Source organism: Papio anubis, chromosome 1 (assembly GCF_008728515.1).
Source record: "Papio anubis isolate 15944 chromosome 1, Panubis1.0, whole genome shotgun sequence".
Classification (NCBI taxonomy): Eukaryota; Metazoa; Chordata; class Mammalia; order Primates; family Cercopithecidae; genus Papio; species Papio anubis.
This window is the reverse complement of record NC_044976.1, coordinates 151,199,750-151,222,055: the sequence shown is the minus strand read 5'-3', so window position 1 is coordinate 151,222,055 and position 22,306 is coordinate 151,199,750. Positions and strand designations below refer to the sequence as shown.

At 44.8% G+C, this 22,306-nt stretch overlaps 1 protein-coding gene across 1 annotated transcript in view; it reads left to right on the top strand.

Moving 5' to 3' along the window:
- The window catches only part of LOC116268673 (protein-cysteine N-palmitoyltransferase HHAT-like), an 86,414-nt gene that overhangs the window by 25,714 nt on the left and 38,394 nt on the right, over positions 1-22,306 (top strand). Inside the window, exon 2 of the mRNA XM_031660473.1 lies at positions 6,099-6,243. Within this exon, the coding sequence (XP_031516333.1) occupies positions 6,099-6,243 (145 nt within the window). The remainder of the gene's footprint in view (positions 1-6,098; positions 6,244-22,306) is intronic.

Below are 22,306 nucleotides of genomic sequence, written 5' to 3'. Positions count from 1 at the left end.
ATCAGTTAAAGTTGTGGCTTCTGGAAAACTCGAAGCAGAGATGTGCAGACTGGAGGTGGAGCCACGGCAGTAGAAAAGTAAGAACTCAGGGTGAGGCAGTACTATTGCTCAATCCAGAACTTTTAGCAGGACCCCAGGCACCCCAAACATGGCTTAAGTTCTCTGACTAGACAGAGCCAGTTGTTTCCTTAGTTATTTGAGAGTACTCTGAAATTTTTTCACGTACTGCATGGATTTAAATGCTAAACTTTGGCCTCTGCAGTTTTTAAACTAAGCTGGACATCTAAAGTGTGAGGAAGGTAACTTGTCCAGTTAAACAAAACTGGCTTTGCCTTCATTGCTGCAGGTGTTTGATTCTCTCTCAGGAGCATGCACACAGAGTTCGGAGAATGTAACTGCATTGACCTGCTGTTGTTTGAAGCTCTGTACACTTGAAGGAAGGAGGAGATATTGCTTTCAGAGGGTCTTCATGTATTCATTCAGCTTGGATATAGGCTGGGATAGAACATTTAGGAACTCAGGAGATTCTGTAACTTATTTAGGGCAAAGAGCGAGACTGGTGATAGCTAATTATTGAGTACACATAGGATATATGTGGCTCTTGGATGGTGCATAGTTGAGAAACAGTCCTGCCCTATCCTTGAGGAACCTACTAAGCTGGTAGGCACATGAGAGAGGGGAAACTGGTGAAACACAGACTTCTAGCTGAAAATGACTGAATGTTTTGAGAAGGAGAAACGTCCTACAGGTTGGCACAGAGATGGGACATGGGCCCTGGAGTGACTGGAATCTGAGTCCTCCTGACCTTGATTGTGTCACTCTGGTCATTCTTCTCTTTCTTGAGAGTTATAATTGTGTCTCTTGTTGTCTCTGGCCTCGTCTTAACAGTCTGTGGGGTGTTTACCGCTCATTTGCTCTCTCTGGTCTCCACCAACCCCTCCCTTGTCATTGCCTTTTTCATCCTCTCTTACCCTCTGGTTAGCAGTTTTATTAGAAAATGGAAAACTTCAGTGATTATATGGAAGAACTGTATCCAGCTGCTCAAACCCACCCAGTTTCTGTTTTTAGCTTCTCCACCACTTAAAAATAAGCAGCATCAGGTCCCACTTGCCAAGCCTTTGTCACAGTCTCCAGCAGCCATTCCTCCGGCCATCTGCTCCTCCAGTTGCTCAGCCTGTCCCCACCTCCCGTCTCAGCCCCACATGCAGCCCGTCCGTGGATGAGTGAGGGGCTGGCAAGCCCACAACCTCCAGCCCAACTGTGCCATCTGTCTCCCATCTCCATGTATGTTTCTAGCTTTGCTTTTGACCCACATTCCTGCAGCCCCCCATCCCTGGCTTGTTTGCCCCCACCAATCCTGTGATTTCCAGGGAAAGGATGCTGCCTGGAAAAGATGGATGAGTTGCCATGGAGATTTGAATATACACAGGAAGCCACAGACACCTCACACCTGGAAATACAAAGGAGTTTGACATAAGTTTAGTTTAGCCCTAAGGTTTAGTTGGTTTAAGTTGCAGTCCTTCCCATTGGAAGTCAGTGTCTTAGAGGGAAGTTTAAAGCCAAGTGTTGCCATAGCTGAGTATTGTCATGGCATTCCCCCATCCCATGTCAGTCTCTTGGATCACAAGCAAACTACTCAGAGGAATTGGAGGTTAGCCCTAGGCCTGTGCTCTGAGTGTTCTGAGGGGCTTGCTGTAACCAGGCCAAAAGTCTAGCACCTGCCCTTGCACCTGAAGAGTGGGTATATTCACATTCACAGGAAGAGAAACTGCCCGACCCACCCCTCTGTCATGTACCGTAGAGACCATGTAGAGAACTGGTCACCCCTGCCTGAGAACAAAGTGATTCTAAAGTGCCCCACCTCCCATTCTTCCTTTTTCTTCTGGATTTCAGGAATGTCAGGGGAGGAAGCTTGGAAATGGTGGCTACACCTTGCCTGTCTGTGGCTGGGGGCACAGGAGGCTCCTCCTCACTCTCCAGATGATGCCAGGTGGTGGGCAGGATAGGAGGGGCCTGGTGGTTGAATGCTGTGGGGGAACATTCCCTGCACTGGGATGCATTTCTCTTTATCCCAAAGGAAAGGGGGCACATTTTTGGCATTACTCCTAGTGCCCACATAGACCAAGCGAGAACTCTGCTCTGTGATGAATGTGCAGGAGAGCAATTCGCCCTTTCTCAACAGGGCTCTGCTGACCTTTTGGGCAGGACAGGTCCGTCCTGCACATTGCAGTGTGCTTATCATCCCTGGCCCCTGCCCACCAAGTGTCATATTGCCTTGTAGTCATTGAGACAACCAAAAATGCCCAGCAACTTTTCAAACATCTCCTAGGGGATAGTGCCACTCCCAGTTTTTTGCTGCCAGAAAATCAGATTGCTACAGACCAATCTATGCTCTGAGAAGAGACCAGGACCAGACCAGAGCTCTCTTTTGTCCTGATAAATTCATATTAATGAAAATCATATTCTATTTGTCCATTATTGCCTTAGCTGATCAACTTGGCAATTCTCTTTGTCATACCTGATGGCTTTTCACTGTCTTCTGATATTCCCCCATTCATTTACAATTCTTCAACATGAGTTCTCTTGTCAAGGGAGTTTTCAAGTACCTAAGCCATGAGGATAGTGACTTAACACCTGAGGCATGCCTCCCACTTGTGAGACGCCTGCATCCTGGTGATGAAGGACCACCGGGGTAATTGCTATAGGACTACGGAAAAGAGAGTGTAAGAGAAAAAGTCTTTAAAGTGGAGGCTTTGGCCCTGTGGCCTTAGAGATTCCGAAAGTTAAATTTATTGATGTAGCTGCCTGGTCCAAGGGAATATACCTTCTAGTTTTGTCCACATGACCTGTTTCCTCCTGGGAACTTACCCCTAGAGCTCCTATAAACCAGTGCCTGAGCCAGGGGGTTCCCAAGGTGGAGACAGAGATCCCTGATGTCAAAACCATCACCTTCCAAAGTGTCCAGAGAATGCAAAGAGGAGAGATGAATTGCAGCTGAGACTCCTGTCCCCTTTGTTGTTAGTTATTACCTTCTTGTGGATGAATCGGACAGATCTCACCCCCTTTTCCTTCCCGTGGCCCATCATTCTTTTTCCCTACCGTTTCACCATGAAAAGGAGCAACGCTCTGTTCATTTTGCTGCTTATTGGCATGGCTAGTTTTGTCAGAGGATGAGGCTGTTGGTTAAAATTAGGTTTTTGGATTCCTTGATCATCTATTTTGTCTCCCACCCACTCACCCTGGGGGATAATCAAAAATTGCCTATGGACATCTTGATTTCTCCTTTAAATCCTTTTAGTTTGATTCTAACAGGCTGTGCTTTTTAACATTCTTGCTTATTTAAATTTTTTTTTAAATTTCCAAATTTTTAAAAAACATTTATAAAAATTGGATTGTAGTCATTCGTTCCAGATTTTAGCTGCCCCCCTCCCTTCCTATCTCTGAGATCAGCAGCTCCTTCACAGTTGGTATGATTTTGACTTTTTTTTTATCCTAAGTAGATACAGGAACTCATGGAACCATGCAGCTTGGAAAGATATGGGGTCATCACAGAATGAAAGGAAGAACTGTAGGAGCTGGGGCCTCAGGGCTAGACTGAGGAGCCTTATGCCTCCAAGACACACTGTCTGTTCTCACCTCCCTTGGCCCTCAGCTCCTCCTCCTGCTGTGGCCAGTCCTTACCTTGCCCCAAGTGTCAGCTCCACAGTCCTGCTTAGCAGCCCCATGTGAAGAGAGTCTTCCTCTCTCAGTACCTCTCTGTTGATTATTTAATAATTGTAGTCACTTCCCACAAAAGAAGAGCCACTTAGCTTAACAAGATATGTGCACTCTCGGTAGTTGACATTAACAAAGGAAAGATGACACAGTGCCTTTGTGTTCCCTTCTCAGGATGTGAGGCTGGGGGAGACTGATGTGGTTAGAACAGAAGTGGTGGAGTGTCAGACTCAGCAGATCCCTTAGGAATCAAATGTCTTGTTAGTAACCGCAGTATCTGGAGAGAATTACTTGGATGCATTTATGTCAATTAAGACAATTCATATTTTCTTAATCTATTTTGGATCTTCCCCCGTCTCCCAACTTCCTCTCACCCTGCCTTCCTAGTTACTGCTAATTGAGTCAGTAATACCCAGAAAATATCTTCCTCTGCTTTAGAATGCAGAAAGTGGTAGATTAATGTCCCATTATTCTCAGAGGTGAAGAGTGCTGAATAATAAGCCTGCTCCTTCCCCATTTCTCTCTCATTAACAGTTTTCACACCATGTAGTTATCTTATACCAGGTCTTGTCTGACAGTGTCCTCCTGTATGTGCCTGTGGCCTCCTAGAGCAGGGGCAAGACTAGAGGTAATCTTGCCTGGTGGCCTCTAAGTAGGGACACTCTGCATCACTGGAGAGCATTCCAGAACAACCATGGTCGGGCAGACATCTCACTGTCCACCGCACAGCGTCTCTGTGAGCGGGCCACACTTGTGTTTGCCAGCAGTAAAAGCACGTTCCAAAGTGATGTTGGAGCAGAGAGCCGTGGGTGGGAAGATGGGGAGATAGAGGGTAGCAGCCGGATCTGAGAGTTAAGAACAGACCCTGGGGCTGGCAGGAGAGAACAGGAGGAGTCAGAAATTCATTTCTCTAGATGGAGAGGACACTGACCATGACTTCCAAAGCAGTCACAGGAGATTCACAGCAGGGCCGCCATAATAAGTAAGCCTCTTGCTGAAGACTCGCCCTCCAATTTAGTCCTTTTTGCCTGTCATGAATTGCATCGGCTGCTGTCATTGAGTTATTCCGAGTTCTGTTTGTAATTGGAACACAGCTGAAATTAGGGTGCATGTGACCCTAGAGATGTGTGGGTTTCTGGAGGATATTTGGGAAATATCTCCAGACCCTTTGCTCCCTCTTTCTCTGTGTCTGTGGATTAGGTGGAGGTGCTTATCAGATACCCTGAGCCCCTGCTGTGCTGTACCTGGTTCTCATTCTGAACACACAGTCCCTCAGGGCAGTCCCCGTGCAAGTGCTAATAAGGCTCGCACACTCCAGCACCGCGACCTCACTCGGGAGGGGCTCCCAGAACAGTCAGTGCTGAAGAATAAAGGCTTTGTTTGCTTTGTGAAATCCCTAGGAAAATCTTAAAAGGAGAAGTACAATGAAGAACTAGGGAGGACAAGTGGAATTCTTTATTGTGATGCCGTAAAACATCCCTCCAGCCTTGAGTACTTCAGGCACGCCGATACACTTCATCCTCAGTGCCGATGTGTGCCGCGGGTGAAGTGTGGGCCTGAGCTCTGATTCCAGCAGTAGGCTCGGCTCACACTGATTGTCCTACACCCTTGTTATGAGATTACTCTTAATAGCATGTCAGGTTTAGGGGGCGGTTGGCTGGCTTCCCAGGGTCATTGTAACTGGCCCAGAGGATCATGCTGATCTTGACCTAATTCCGTGGAGCTATATATACTAGTTATCACAGACAGCAGTTTGAAGTTCTTCCACCTGTAGGTTTACATGCAGAAAACAAGTGGAGGAGGGAGGGCGCTAAATCCTAACTGGTTTCAGTGCTTGTATTCCACATGTCAGAGGGAAGCCCTCACATTTTGTTCTCCCTCAAAGAAACAACTTGGGGTATGTCACTTCTTTCCTCAGGGTAGAATGAACATGTTGCAGGAGTACGGTTTTGTTTTGTTTTGAGACAGGATCTTGTTCTGTCACCCAGACTGGGGTCCTGTGGTGTGATCATGGCTCACTGCAGCCTCAAACTCCTGGGCTCAAGCAGTCCTCCCACCTTAGCCTCCCAAGTAGCTGGGACTACAGGCACATGCCACCGGGCCCAGCTAAGTTTTAAATTGTTTTTGTAGAGATGGTATATCACTATGTTGCCTAGGCTGGTCTTGAACTCCTGGGCCCAAGTGATCCTCCCAAAGTGTGAGATTATAAGCATGAGCCGCCACACCCAGACTGGAATTGAAGTTTTGAGAGCTGTTTAAATAATGACCTGGTTCGGGCTCTGTGGGGAGGCACCGTGGGCTGGTGACAGAGAAAGCTGGATGATGTCTTAGCCCCATTTTTTCAACCCTTGTCATGAGATGCCTTCTTGCCATTTTTCTCACAGACCCGATACTTCTCCCCACAAGCTCGCCATCGATTCCACGCTGCCCTTGCGTCTTGTTCCACCTCGATGCTGATCCTGTCCAACCTGGTGTTTCTGGGGGGCAATGAGGTTGGGAAAACCTACTGGAATAGGATCTTCATACAAGGTAAGTTGCTTGACAGTGCTGTTTTCAGTCAGTTTCTTGTTTTCCATGTATGCGGATAGGATCACATATGGGATGGATGGGATTTGGGGAATTCATTCATTGTTATGTTCATGGTATGTGACCTCTAAAGTACCAGCCAGGAATAATTGCCTATGTTTAGCTATGACTTTAAGTGTCCCCTCTTTTTGATGTACCCCATATCTCCTGTATGTGATACTTGTTTAACACCAAAAGGTATTATTCCAACTCTCCCAAAGTGTATATTCCCTTCCATTACACTATGTTTCCAATGATTTGATATTTCTTAATCTTTCCTACTGCTGTGGTTGAATATCCCCTTCAAAACTCATGTTGAAATTTAATCCCCAATTGGCAGTATTGAGAGATGAGGCCTTTAAGAGGTGATTGGATCATGAGGGGTCTGCCCTCATGAATGGATTAACCCATTCACGGATTAATGGATTATTATGGAAGTGGGACTGGTGACTTTACAAGAAGAGGAAGAAAGACCTGAGCTAGGACGCTCAGCCTCCTCACCATGTGATGCCCTGTGCTATCTGGGGACTCTGCAGAGAGTTCCCACCAGCATGAAGGTCTTCCCCAGATGCAGCCCCTTGACCTTGGACTTCTCAGCTTCCATAACTGTAAGAAATAAATTCCATTTCTTTATAAATTATCCAGTTTTAGATATTCTGTTATAATCAACAGACAACAGAGACACCTAATGTCCGTGGGTCCTAGCCTGCAATGTACTGCAAAATCTCACCTTGTTTTGTTTATTGCTCTGAATGTCTTACTAGGAATCTGCCCTAGAAGCTTCCTTGTACTCTCCTGAAGCTGTGGCATGGCATTGGTATTTGCCACAGCTCTTGGTTGTGGGTATTTTTGTGTGAATACCAGGGGCCAACCTTATGTTTAATGTACATTAAATAGGTAATCTGAATATCCAAAGCAAAGCCATACCTGCAGCAGGTAAACTGCTACTATGTGGGAGTTGTCAAAATATTCTATTAATAATTGATCATTGTTTATTTATGGTCACCGTTTCCCTTGGGCTGGGACTGAGTTATATCTAGGAGAATCGGGAGATTTGGAACCACTCACAGTACATACTACTGTAGCCAACTCGCTACATCTTAAAAGAGAAGATCCCTGCTCTGTTCCCTGCCCAGTAACACGGTCTTGAGCTTTTGCTTTGGGAAGCTTTGCCAAGTGGTGATGACGTAACTCTGCACAGCTGGCCCATCATCTCCACATCTGGGTCCCTGAGAAGGCAGCAGTGCTTTTGCTGCAGCTCTTTTCACACCAGAAATAACAGCAACACAGCTGCAGTATTTCAGAATGGCAAACCATGGGCCTAAACTGTGGCAGCCTTGGGTGAGCCAGGCTCAAAGGGCCAGGAGAGAGTCCTGTTCTACTTTAATCTTGTCACTAAAAGACCCCTCTTTGATCTTGCTTTCTGTGAGATGTTTTAGCTGGTAGTTCCTGGAAAGACCATGTGCTTTCTAAGTGAAAGCTTTCCTTTAATAGAGATGAGAGATCGTAGGGTGCAAAGGATCTGAAGATACAGGTGGGTTACAGCATTTTTTACTTTTCTTGGGCCCTCTCACAGAACCTAGCACAATGATAAGAACATTGTGACTTGGGGGGAAAGTGCTGATTTGGTTTGCTTGTCACATAATGAGGAAGCTCTGATTTTCACTTCCCTGAATCAAATGCATTCAGTGTTTGCTACTTGCGAGGCACTGAGAACACAGAGATGAAAAAGGAAGCTCACAAATGTGAGTGCCAAATACACAAAAATGTGCAGTAGATTCAGGGAATTGCTCTGCCGGATGTATGAGTGAATTATTGGAGGTCACAGGATAGAGTAACTGACTTTCCACAGAAGATACACTCTTCAGAAGAGGTGGCATTTGAATTGAAGTAATAATTCAGGAATTTGCTAGGTAGAAAAGGCAGGTATATCAGGGAAATTAACACTGGCTGCTTTGTCTGAAATTCCAAAATCTCAGTAATTTCTCACCATAGAAGTTTGTTTCTCTGACAGTTCAATACAAATTCGGTGGCTTTTTCTAAGCAATGACTCCAGGACCTACAATGTTTGTTTTGATTCTCCAAAATCTTGTCCTGGCATCATGGAGGGGAAGAGAACACGGGACTGGCACACCAGGTGCTCAAACACGTGACATTTCTGCTTACATGTCATTGGTCAGAGCCAGTCACATGACCAACCCAAGTACAAGGCAGGGGCATGTAGGGAAGCATGCAGATATCAGTGTGCACCAGCTATCTATGGCACAGCAGGAGCGGCACATGGGCCTGGCCAGAAATGCCCAAGAGGCAGGTGGAAATATGAGTTAGAGTTGGAGAAGATGGTGGAACCAGTGATTGAGATGTGTGGGGGTCAAGGGCGTAAAGGTTGTATGTGAGGCCAGGGGACTAGATGCAATTAACCATGGAGCTGTGTAGAGTGAGAAGAGAACAGGGTGGGGGAAACCCCAGGGAATGCTGGCATTGAAGGGAGCAGAGAGAAAGGCAGGAAGATCAAAGTGTGACTTACCTGACATCCTATGGAGTTAACCTCACTCACATGGGATTGGGCTCTGAAAACCCGGTCTGCTGCTGCCACATGGGACCTGCTATGGTCTATGACTGAACGCACTATTTATGTCCTCCTTGGACTCGGGTGCCACAGCCCTGGGAACTCTGATTCTATAAATGTGGAAGGCTCTGTGGAATCATCTCTCTTCTGGGTTCTGAGGCCAGAGAAACTCAGCTGAGAAGGCTTTTTCTATGTCAGTGATTATCCAAATAAGCTTGTTTGCATCTCTGCTGGCCTGTGCCATGGGCCTCCTGAGTCAGGGAATGTCTGCTGGGGTTTTGGCAGTTGCCCCTTCTTCTGTTCCTTGCTGTGGGTTTTTGTCCCTGAAGGATTTGCTTTAGATATCTCTTGGAGGTAAATGAACCAGACGGTGTCCAAGCTCCCATCCTGGAGAACTCTGGATTTCATTTAATAACTAATGTGACTTGATAGAAGATTAATATGAATATTCTTGTTTTGGTGAAATAAAATAATGAGTCTATACGATGCTCCCTCAGTCTCTGCTGGGGCTGTTCATATCTGAGCTTCGTAAAATTAAAAAAATCTGAATTCGGAAACTCATCTGACCTCAGAAAGTTTAGTTAAGGGATTGTCAAACTGTATATGAAATTGCTGACAAATGTGCACCTTTGACAGCCTTGTAGTCTTGGCATCTTCCCTGGGACACATGATCAGTTCCTGTCGCTCCAGAGCCCATCTTTACACACTGAGGAAATACAGTGAAGCGAGTGAGAATGCTGGCTTTAGGGATGGAGAGCATTTAAGCTCAGTGTCTAGATTTCCAGGTTTAAGGGAAAGGTGGCCCTTCCCTCTGCGCCTTGATGGGTTGGGACCTGCCGCAGCAAGAGGGAGGAACCGCTGACACCACATCCCTCTAACAGGTCTTGCCTCAGAGTCCTGGAGGAGTAGGAAGGAGCAGATGGGTATCTAGGAGATAGGGATTATTGAGGAGATTTGTGAACACCTCACAGCTAATGGGGTGTGGATACACATGTGTCTTAAAAGATACACCTCTCTGTTTCCCACGGAGCCCTCTTCTGGCATCACTGATGTCCCTAGAAGTCTCTCATGATTCACTTGGAAAAGTTGTCTTAAAATTGGTATCTTCCTGTCTCCAGTTCACTTGAATTTAGCCATAGATTTGTTTGCTCTAAACTACAAAGTTTATTTTACTGATTTCCATGAAAATGTCTGTCCTGGTCTCTGTGGGTGATATGGGTGAGATAAGGCTGTAAAACCAGACCCTTCCCTTTCTGTTGTGCACCTGCCCTGCTGTCTAGAGAGTGGAAGACAGAGTCTGAAGGCAAAGGATAGAAATGCTCAGTGGCAAACCTAGGGCTCTGGTAATGTGTCATCCCCAAAACAGTTTTGGTCAGGAAGTGTTACCTCTGCTGCTGAGGTTGAAGAAGTAGCGTTGAGTTTATTCAGCAGAGAATAAGGGATCTATGTTTTTGTTTTGTTTTGTTTTGTTTAAAAAAAAAAAAAAACTCCAAATTTTTACTTTTGAAGTTATGCTTCAAGCTACTTGAGGAATATGCATATTTAGGCCTCACAAACTTTATTTAAAAGACTTAGCTGGTCCACAGATCTGAGAAGGATATGGCTGGAGATTTGGTCCAAATGCTGTTCTAGGAGGAACTCTGCTGTGTCATGCTTTGCAGAGACTAATGCAGGTTGCTTTTTACAAGCGCTTTGGCTCTGAAAAGCATTTGTTAATAGAAGGAGCTTTCTCATGCCTGCCATAAATCTTTGACATTGAAGGATAATTTCTTCAACAAGCAGCTGAATAGAGCTCTGTAATTTGAAGTTACCAATGAGTTGTAACTCCAGATCAGCAAGGCCAGTCCCCATAAACCAGCTGTGGCCTAAGCATCTTGGCAGTGCTCTCTCCACTGTCCTGGGGTAATGAGGAGAAAAAGTATTCAAGGGGGGTGTTTATACACTGGGAATATATCTGGCCTTGAGAGGGCTGAGAGCCTTATAATGTTTGTGTGGGTGCAGAATGGTGCTTCTTCTGAAAAGTCTGTGTGCTTTTGTCCGGGGAAGCCATGGACTTTGTTTAAAAAAAAAAGAAAAAGAAAAAAGGAAAACCAAACCATTTCCCAAGTGGAGGGGCCTGGATCACTGGGGTGATCCAGTGACAGTGTTGCAGTGACAAGAGCTTGGTAGAGATGTGGCATCCACGGAACATTGCCCTGTCTGATGCCTCCTTACACACACACACCTGTACACACATGCACACAGACACACATGGATGTTTGTTTTTCCTTCTATTATCCAATCTATTTTGGCAAGCTCAGCCTTAACACTTAGCTCCTGGAGTGACCCCATGCCAAGGCAAGAATTTTATTCTTTTTCCCTCTAGATTGCAGTGAGAGAGGAGCTGGTAATTTTCTTATGCAGGTCCCCATATTTGCTTGCTATTTCTAGCTGAGAGAAGAGAAAGTATATTTTTCCCTGATTACTAGCTTGTCTGAGCAGTTTATTTGCCTCCTAACTCAAATGGTTCTGGACAGGCATTTTATTTAAAGCTGAACTGGAGTATTGCACTAGAGATTCTGGAGGGTTGTGGTTAAATAGAAATTCATTCCCATCATATCTTCTTAAATTCTTGGGATTAAAAATTTCATTTCCGATGAAAGAGGACAGAGGGCAGGTGTCGGTGTCTCAGAGGCCATCCTTTCTGATGACTTTGTTTCACGGCCTCCCCTAGCCCTTCTCTCCAAGTGGAGTTTTCACTGCTGTCATTGATTGTGTCTGTGCCTCACTGGATCCTCTGAAAGTTCTAGAAGAGTTTGAAAAGCAGGTGCTTCCTGTGCATCATACTTAAGGGTGATGAGGTTGACATGTAGATGTATTACACGGTCTATCCGTGTTTACGTCATTGGTCTATTTATGACCATTCTTGGAATCTGAATGTCAAGACTTGCAGAAGCCTTGGTTTCTTTATTGCATGCCACATGGCCAGCCAGAGGCCTTGGGCATTAGTTTTCCCACAAGTAATTCCAGCCAAGTCACCAGGCATAGAATGTGAGGAATAGTGAGTGAAAGTCCTTATTCATAAGTGCACCTGGGGTTATGTTAAAGCTGAAACAAATTCTAAAATACCCAGGAAGGGCTTTCAACCAGATAACATTTAAATCTTTTGTGCTAGGTTGTGGAAACTTTTTCCTGCTAATTAGAGTTTCCAGGGCACTGAACCCTGACCACTTGCTGTGTTGCCAAGTTGGTTCCCTATGGTTACTGTAACAAGTTATTAAAAACTTGTTGGCTTAACACAAGTTTATTTTTCTTGTAGTTGTGAAGACCAGAAGTTTGAAATCAGTCTCACTGGGCTAGTCAAGGTGTTGGCAACGCTGGTTCCTTCTGGAGGCTATAGGGGAGAAGCTGTTTCCTTACCTTTTCCAATTTACAGAGATAGGTTTCTCTTGGCTCATGCCTTCTTTCCTTCCTCTGTCTTCAAAGCCAGCAGTGTAGCATCTTCAAACCATGTTCTTTCATCTGTCTTCTTCTGTCACACATATCTACCTCTTTTTCTTGCTGTCTCCTCCTCTGTTTCTCTCTCTCTTTTTTTTTTTTTTTTGAAACGGGGTCTCTGTCACCCAGGCTGGAGTGCAGTGGTATGATCTCAGCTCACTGCAACCTTCGCCTCTCAGGTTCAAGCGATTCTCCTGCTTCAGCCTCCCGAGTAACTGGGATTACAGGTGTGCGCCACCACACCAGGCTAATTTTTGTATTTTTAGTAGAGACAGCATTTCACCATGTTCATCAGGCTGGTCTTGAACTCCTGACCTTGTGATCCGCCCACCTCAGCCTCCCAAAGTGCTAGGATTACAGGCATGAGCCACCGCACCTGGCCTCCTCCTCTGTCTCTCTTATAATGACCTTTGTGATTCCACTGGGCATGCCTGGATAATCCAGAGAAATTTCCCATCTCAAAATCTCTCAGTTGATCACCTCTGCAAGATCTCTATTGCTGTGTGAGGTGACTTTGACTTTGACAGGTCTGGGGGCTTAGAGGGTGCGCGTCTCTAGTGGAGCCGTTACTCAGCCCACCGCACCACGCTGACATGGGCAATTGCTGTGGCACAGAACACCCCTCGGTTACACCACTGCCATAGCTTCTTTCTAAAGAGATTTGGTTATAATAGCAATTTGGATGTGCCACTAGCCTCCTTAAAATGTGAATCTGCCTGTCAGAAAAAAGGTAATACTTAAATTTCACAGAAGGACACATGTGAGATTTGTTATCTTCAGGGAATTTCAAGGGTGTTGTTGAGGACTGCTGCAGTTTTGCCTGCTCAGTGTTTGTTTCCCATTCCTTGGTAACAGCGCCCTGCTTTTCCTTTGGGAACAGATCTCTCCCACCCACCCTCAATCTGTGTGATTCCGGTGGGGCACACCCCGTATCTAAGATCCACAATCAATGAGTGGCCCGGGACTGGCCAGGCAGTAGGGTCCATCTCGCCATGTGATATAATTCCAGAGCTTTTGCTGGAAGTATTGGGAAGCAGAAGCAATCTCTCCTTTGGAGTGTGGAGTTGTCAGGATGCAGAGCTGGAGCTGCTGAGCCCTCTCGTCCTCCCAGTGAACAGCCACGGAGGCGGGGGGCCAGCTCAGAGGAAGGCAGAGCTGCAGGATGGAAACTGAAGCCATATAATTTTGAGCCCCTAGATCGAGGAATGCCTGAAGCCAACATATCTTTGTACTTTTCTGTTACAGGAGATTTATTTTTATTTTTTTTACTCAATCCATGTTGGGAGACAGTGTTCCAGGGCTTTCTTTGTTTCTGCATTTCTTGCAAACAGAGGCACTGGCTACCTTTGTTCCCAATTATTTTTCCTGGATTATTTGTATAGAAAACACCTCAGAATTGTCCAGCTACTAAGCAGCAATATCAGGTGAGATTACAAGCCCTTTGACTCCAAATTCTACATTCTTTGTATCAGACTACTCTTCTCTCTCTGCTCTGTGAGGCCTAAATCATGACAGGCAACCACTGTTTTCACTGTGACCCATCCCTGGGTGTCACTGCCAGAGACAGTCTAAGGTGCCTGGTTAATTGTTCTGATTCTTAGTACTTCTCCACTGAGCATGTTGGAAGGGTGACAAGAGTCAGACCTTCCAGGCTCTGGGGCTGATAGACCAGCCTGAGGCCTGTTAGCTGGATCAGCACTGACCAGTCCACATGCCTACAACTCTTTTTATCCCAAGCCTGCTCAGATGGTCAAGGACTCCGGCTTCCCTCTTTAGGTTTACTCCGACGTTGCATTTGATTGGTCCCAAGCCCTGTTTCCAGTGTAATTACTCTTTTCCAGACCAAGAAAGCAGTGGAAAGAGGAGATAATTTTGTTTTGGCACACAATTTCAACGACTGGGGAAACAGAATTATCTCAGGTTGGCTGTCATAAGAGCCGAGGGCCTGTGACTGTCATATGTAAGGGCAGTGCTGGAAATGCAACAAAGGACAGCAACATGGCTGGCCGTGGTTCTTGTCTTTGCAGTGAAGATCAGAAAGTGGAATCCAGGGGACCTTTTCCTTGCCTCAGGAATTCTATCTGGCACTGTGGTCATTTATCTTAAGTGTAATTAAGGCACTCAAGTCTTTCAGTGAATATTCAACAAATGAGAGTGAAGACTATACAAAAAAACCTTTTCATTATCTTGAAACAAAGACAGAAAAAAGCATATCCTGTTTTGTCAGCACCTGTTTGGTACCACGTAAGATTGTTGAAGGGGTCAGAGCTTCCAGCTGACACCTGTCAATTGGGCCTAGTTGGGCCATTTTCCTCTGTACTAACCTAACTCTCCCAGCTGCCAAGGGCTGCCCTGATCACATTAGCTGCTGCTATGGAGTATTCTCTCTAAGGGGAAGCTACTGAAAGGGGAAAGCATGGAAAAGAGGGTGTTACGGTTGAATTGTGCCCACCCAATGAAGTCCTAATCGCCAATACCTCAAAATGTGACCTTTTGGAAATAGGGTCTTTATAGAGATGATAATGAAGCAGCGTCATTGTCTGGGGTAAATACCTGAGGTTTGTCATCTTACACCAAGGAAATCGAGTATGCAGACACAAAAGAAGTGGGTTTAGGAGTGGAGGTTTAATAGGCAAAAGAAAGAGAAAGGAGAACAGCTCTCTGTCTTGAGGAGGTGATGTCTGGTTTACATAGGGCCCAAAGATTGGTTGGACCAGGTGTGACATTTACATGGCACGAGGAAGCTAGCCTGGCTGGTGCCATGTCGCCTGCTCCTTACTGTACACATGGTTGGCAAAGAAAAGGGAAGATGGAGCCGCCATTTTGGTCATGCCTAGTCCCCACATAGCCTCTTTCCTATTGGCACAGCTGTCAGCATTCAAACTGCCATGCAAGCTTCCAGCTTGCTTGTGTATGTCTGCAGTTCAATTTTACAAGCTACTCTTTGTTAGAAAATGGTTTGGGGCTGCTTTTCATTAAAAGGAAAACCTTACTGAGGACTTTCTGACCCTCACTATCTGCCTGAATAATTTCTTCTTAATTCCTATATCAATAAGTTAAAAATGAGATTATTAGGGTATACTCTGGTGTCCTTATAAAAAGAGGAACTTTGGATACAAAGATAGACATGCACAGAGGAAGATGATGTAAAGCCACAGGGACCCAGGCAGCCACGGGGAGATGGAGGCAGGGATTGGGGTGATGCTGCCACAAACAAAGGAATACCTGGAGCCACCAGAAGCTGGGAAGGACAAGGAAGGCTCCTCCCCTCCAGGTGTTGAGGAGAGCCTGTTCCTACTGGCTCCTTGATTTCGGAGTTCTAGGCTCTATAACCAACAAACTAAATTTCTGTGGTTCTAAGCCACCTGGTTGGTAGTATTTGGTTCTGGCTGCCCTAGGGAATGAATGTAGGGAGCATTATGTTGTGTGGCGTATGGAGTTGGGGTAGGGAGAGGTACTGAGATGGGCTGGCAGTGACTCTTCCCCACTATAAGAAACAGTTCATGAGTCCAGCAGCTGGAGGGCCAGAAACGCCCACTTCGAGTGTTCAGGTCCACATAATGGTTAGACTTTGCTGTCTGGGCATGGGCCGTAGGACAGACATTCCAACAGTGTGAAGTGAGGATAGGAGTCGTCAAATGCCCAGTCACAGCAATGTCACATGGTTATCCAGAGGCACAGTGAGGGCCCTGGGAGGTGAGGAGCAAGGAAAGCCAGTCTTCTAGCTCCTGGGGAGCCATTATCTTTCACAGGTGATCCAGGTCAAGCAAGAACAGGGATGTATGTGGTAGGTGAAGGCGGGTGAGCAGAAACACGGCCCCACAGTGAGTGTCCCGGGATGCACCAATCAGCCACTTTTAAAACAAAGCCAAACTTCCAGCCCCGACCTGCCTTCATATTTATCTTCTCCTCTTCTGCCCTTCTCTGACCCCTGACATTGATTACATAGGAAGGAGCAGATAGGAATAGCTAGCCTGGCAGTGTATGTCACCCTGTGTCAGGCTGGCAGATGGAGGCTTCCGGGCAGGGCAGGCAGAGCTGATACTCCACTTGAGAGCCACCCTGCATCCCACCAACCCAGGGCCGAAGCCTTTGTCCCCTGGGCGCCTGCTGGCACGTGTGCCCGCAGAGCCTCTCTGCACCCTTTTGTTCTCCTCTGGCTATTGTAGCATGCCAGCTGCTGACCACTCTTGCCCAGAGAAGGAGGCAGCTGCTAATTTTAGCCCTACTTAGGTCTCCAGGCAGCACATCTCAGGACTTAAAAAATATTTTTTGGTTGCATTTTTAGGTGATCTTGGGAAGCAGAAAATTGGGAGGACTTCACCTGCTATCAGTAAAATGGAAAGGGAAGTTTAACCTTTTGTTTTAAAAAAGTTACTGTATTTCTTTGCTGTTAGAAGTCTACTGGGGCCAGGGGCATTTGCCTACGAGAGTTAACTTGTAACCTGTGGCTTTTAGTGGGGTAAGAAGACAGACAGCTGAGTGCTAAGCCAGGGGATAGAACATTCTGCCCAGAGAGCACTAGGAAGATGTTTCTGGCCTGCCTGGGGGAGGCCAGGCCACTCTGCTGATACAAGGGAATGTGGAATTCTGCTTGGTAAACCTGATTTCTGTTTTTCCCCATTGCTTACATGTTGGGTAGGTGGGAGCACTCTCATTTATCTCATTTGTCTTGGTTCCAAGTTGGGTTGCCTTAGTGAGAAGCACTAAGTGTTTGAAACACATCTGTTGAGTCATGCACCGCAGGGAGCCATTTGTGTTCTGAGGGTTGTCAATCATAGAAAATCTGGAAAATACCAGACAACATAATGGCACAGCAGCCAAACCATGCCTGGGCATTTTCTGGTCACACAGGTCTGTCTGTGGAGCTGTGCTTTTTCTCAGAAAGTCATTGGTTTTTTTTTTAATAAGCTAGAAGAAACCAGCTAACTTGTAACTTAACAAAATTGTTCCCAATCTTGTTGTTTTTCTGTTTGCGTTCACAGTTATCCATAACTGACTTTAGTCATATTTGAAGCTAACCTCTTGATTACTTTTTTCACTTTATGACTGCCATTTAAGGTTGCTGGAGGGTTGGCTCATGACTTTTGGATTGCAATACAAAATTTCTATCAGCCAGGGCTTTACCAAGAAAAGCAAAAGTCCATGGCAAGGAAATAAGCAATGTGGGAAGTATCTCAGCTTATCTGATGCAGGAGAAAGAAGGACAGTGGTCAGCTGAGTCTAGGTGCAAGGCTAAGTTATTTTTACAGAGAATACTGCCAGAAGGAGAGGGCTTTTGGGACATAGTGTTGTGATATATGCTTTGGGGACAAAAAGGTGAATGGCTCAGGGTTGCACCAATAAGCTGATTTTAAAACACAGCCAAACTTCTGGCTATCACTTGCCTTAATATGTGTCTTCTTAATTCTGTCTTCTGGGTGAGAAAGTCACCATGGAGGATGTGATATCAGAGGCGGGCTTAATGGATGAGTAAGTACCAGACTTGGGGGATGGGTCACAGCCTGTATAAAGGTATGGAGGCATAAATCATATATTCAGGAACTGCAAGCATCCTGGGATCATAGCAGGAGAGGATGCAAGGTGTGATATTGATGAGTAAGCTGTTTGCACCAACAAACACCAGGAAGGTAACTTGAGGATCAGGGAATGAAGTCCATACATGCCATGCTAAGGAGTGTGCACTTCATCCTTAGTAGGCTGAGAAAGGCAGGGGCTACAAGGATTTTTGCAAGAAAGTGACATGATTTTCATTTTTGAAAGATCCATCTGGAGGTCACGTGAAGGGGAGCAGTCCTAGGTGCAGGGCGATCAGGAGGAAGCTGTGGGAAAGATGATGAGGCTCTCAGCTATGGCTGTGGGGCATCGAAGGACAGAAAAGATGGGAAAAGAAATCTTCAGAGTTCTCCCAGGGAGAATTTTAGGGAATCAGTTAAGTCTTCATAATTTGTACAATAATGGTTTTGGTACCTGAGATGGGCAAAAATACCTGAGGTTTATCCTTTTTATTTGAGAGCTCATTATAGATTAATTTCTGAAGTTTGGAGAAAGAATGGTCACTCCAAGTTTCCCCTCTGTTTCTTTGCCTTTGCCCTTAGAATTTGAAAGGATATGCAAGTGCCAAGGAGAATGTGAAAACAAAGAGGGGGTGCTTTGCGGAGATGAGCCGCTTGCTCCATGTACTGCCTGAATTAATGTTTTTTCCAAGGCTAAGTTCGCTCCGGAACGGGGACTCCTTTTATAGAAAGTGTTTTGTTCTCTGCAGATATTTTACAGATATTTCAGATTCGTCTTCTGTTTCCTTAAACATCAATAAGCATAGCTGCTTTGTAATCTATGTTTGATACTTTAAGTATTTTTAATCTGTGTGAATCTGTGTCTGCTGTGTTCCTTTACTGCTGGATTTTACCCCTACCTTCTCTTTCCTTGGATACTTGGTTATCTTTGACTACGTGCTGCTCATTATCTTGCGTAATTACATGTGAGGTATTCCTGAGGCCCATTGTGAAGGTATCTTCCTCCAGACAAAATTTGTGCTTGCATCTGCCAGACCAATAGGGCTGACTCAAGAGTTGCATTTCCTTAGGGAGGGATTCACTTCCCTCCCCTTCTCCTTTGGAGGTGGGAACTAGGTTTACCTCTGGTTAACCCTTAACCTTAGGATGAGTATGATTATTTTCTGGACCCCAGCTTAATGTGTTTTTGAGGACCCACCTGTTAGACTCATTGCTTTTGTCAGGCTCTGAGATTTTTCTTCTGCTATCTCACCCCAAAGGCTGCAGCAGTCTGGACAGACAGATGTTTTCAGGAAAAAAAAAAACAAAAAAACTTTAAGAACTTTGTTTGCCCCCTTTGGTTCTCATTTTTTCTTAGATTTTGGCCTGGTTATTCCTTACTGTCTTTCCGGAATGTTGCTAGCTGTTTAGGGAAAAAAATTAAAACATTTATCTGTCAATTTTAGGATTCTGTTTTCTCCCAGTGGAAGTACTGGTACAAATAATATACCTACCATTGCCGGAAGCCGAAGTCTTAGATTCTGCAGAAATTCTGCTTTTCCTCAGAGTCAAACATCCCAGTTGAAACGTCTAAGAAATGACAATGTGCTTCAAATATAAATAGGAAGTGTTAGGTAAATGCTTTATTAGTGAATTCATATTGAATTGCTAAGAGAAGTTAGGTGTGTCTGAGATGTCCCCTGATTTCTGAGGGCTGTTACAGAGGCAGTGTAGGGTGGTAGTGGAGGACTCTGGAATCAGATATAATTGAGCCACTTACTAGTATGAGAACTTGGACAAGGGACCTAACCTCTTTAATACTCAAATTCCCACCTGTAAATTGAGAAAAATACCTACCTCATAGGGGGTTGTAGAGATTAAATAAGATAATAAATATAACCTTACACAGTTCCTGGCACATGATGACCCCTTACTAATGGTAGTTATTAGTACTGGTATTATATTAACATTATTCTGCCACATGGCCCCATTTTTCTTCTATCAAAATAGTTTGGTGGATATGCACATGCAAAAGAATGAAGCTGGACCCATACCTCACATCATATACAAAAGTTAACTCACAATGGATCAAAGACCAAAATGTAAGAGCCAAAACTATAAAACTCTTAAAACAAGATAAATCTCCATGACTTTGGATTAAATAATAGCTTCTCAGATATGACACCAAAGATACAAATAACAAAAGAAAAAATAGATCAATTGGGTGTCATCAAAACTAAAAACTTTGGTGCTTCAAAGGACATCAAAAAAATGAAAATACAGCCAGGATATGATAAATTTTTGCACATCATATAATGATGAGGAACTTGTATCTAGAATATATAACTCAATGATAAAATAAGACAATTCACCCAGTTAAAAATGGGCAAAGGGGGCCGGGCGTGGTGGCTCACACCTTTAATCCCAGGACTTTGGGAGGCCAAGGCAGGAGGATAACAAGATTAAGAGATAGAGACCATCCTGGCCAACATAGTGAAACCCCGTCTCTACTAAAAATACAAAAATTAGCTGGGCATGGTGGCACACGCCTGTAGTCCCAGCTACTTGGGAGACTGAGGCAGGAGAATTGCTTGAACCCAGGAGGCAGAGGTTGCAGTGAGCCAAGATCACACCACTGCACTCTAGCCTGGCAACAGAGCGAGACTCCGTCTCAAAAAAAAAAAAAAAAAAAAAAAAAGGGCAAAGGACCTGAATAGATATTTATGCAAAGAAGATACACAAATGATTAATAAGCACATGAAAAGACATTCAGCATCATTAGACAACAGAAAATGTGCATTAAAACCACAATAAGATAGCACTTCACAGCTACTCCCTTTACTGCTGATGGGAGTGTAAAATGAAAAACAGTTTGGTCTACAGTCTGGTAGTTTCTTAAAAAGTTAAACATAGAGTTACTATATGACATAGCAATTCTACTCCTGTATATGTGCCCAAGAAAAATGAAAAGCTATGTTCACACAAAACTTGTACATGAATTTTCATACCAGCATTCTGCATAATAGCCAAAAAGTAGAAACAACCCAAATGTCTGTCAAATGATATGTGGCATATCCATACAATGGAGTATTATTCAGAAATAAAGAGAAATGAAGTACTGATTTATGCTACAACATGGATGAACCTTGGAAACACGGTAAATGAAGGAAACCAGTCACAAAGGATCACATGTTGTTGATTCTATTTATGCAATGTCCAGAATAGGCAAATCTATAGAGACAGAAATAGAGTAGTAGTTGTCTGGAACTGGGAGGGATAGGGATTTGTAGGGTGATAGCTAATGGGCATGGGTTTCTTTTTAGGGGATGATAAAATATTCTAAAATTGAATATGGGGCTTGGTATGGTGGCCTGTGCCCATAATCTTAGCACTTTGGGAGGTTGAGGCAGGAAGATCACTTCCCTTTAGTTCAGAATTTCGAGACCAGCTTAAGCAACATAGGGAGACCCTATATTTACAAAAAAAAAAAAAAAAAAAAAACTTTTAAATAGCCGGGTGTGGTGGCATGTGCCTGTAGTCCCAGCTGCTCTGGAGACTGAGGTGGGAGGATTGCTTGAGCCTGGGAGGCCAAGGCTGCAGTGAGCTATGATCATACCACTGCACCACAGCCTGGGTGACAGAGTGAGACCCTCCCTCAAAAATAAAATACTTAAAAATTAAAAAAAAAAATTATTGTGGTGATGGTTTCAAAACTGTGAATATACTAAGAGCCACTGAACTGTGTTCTTTAAATTGGTGAATTGTGTGATATGCAAATCATATCTCAATAAGGGCATGTTAAAAACAGTTTAAGGCTAAAAGATAATTGATCCGATATGGCCCTATCCTCTCCGTCCATCTGTCTATTTGTCTTACCAGCTTTTTTTTTTTTTTTTTTTTTTGAGACAGAGTCTCGCTCTGTCGCCCAGACTGGAGTGCAGTGGCGCGATCTCGGCTCACCACAAGCTCTGCGTCCCGGCTTCATGACATTCTCCTGCCTCAGCCTCCTGAGTAGCTGGGACTACAGGTGCCCGCCACCACGCCCAGCTAATTTTTTGTATTTTTAATAGAGACGGGGTTTCACCGTGTTAGCCACGATGGTCTTGATCTCCTGATCTCGTGATCCACCCGCCTTGGCCTCCCAAAGTGCTGGGATTACAGACGTGAGCCACCGCGCCTGGCCTTACCATCCATTTTATCCGTTCATCCACGCACCCAACAGCCTGTCCACTCTTCCTTCAACCCATTCATTTGTCCATTTACCCTTCCTTCTGCCCTCCCATCTCATCCCATGCCATTTTGCCTTCCTCCCTCACTCTGTCAATCCAAAAAAAAAACAAAAAAACCGTAAAACCAAAAACTTGATTTGTTGCTCATCTGCTAGTTTAGTCTGTACTAGTCATCATGTAAGTCTCTGCTTTTCATCTTGCTAGTTTGGCATTTCCGGTGTCCTTATGACTTGCCACTTAGCATAAGATGAGTTTTC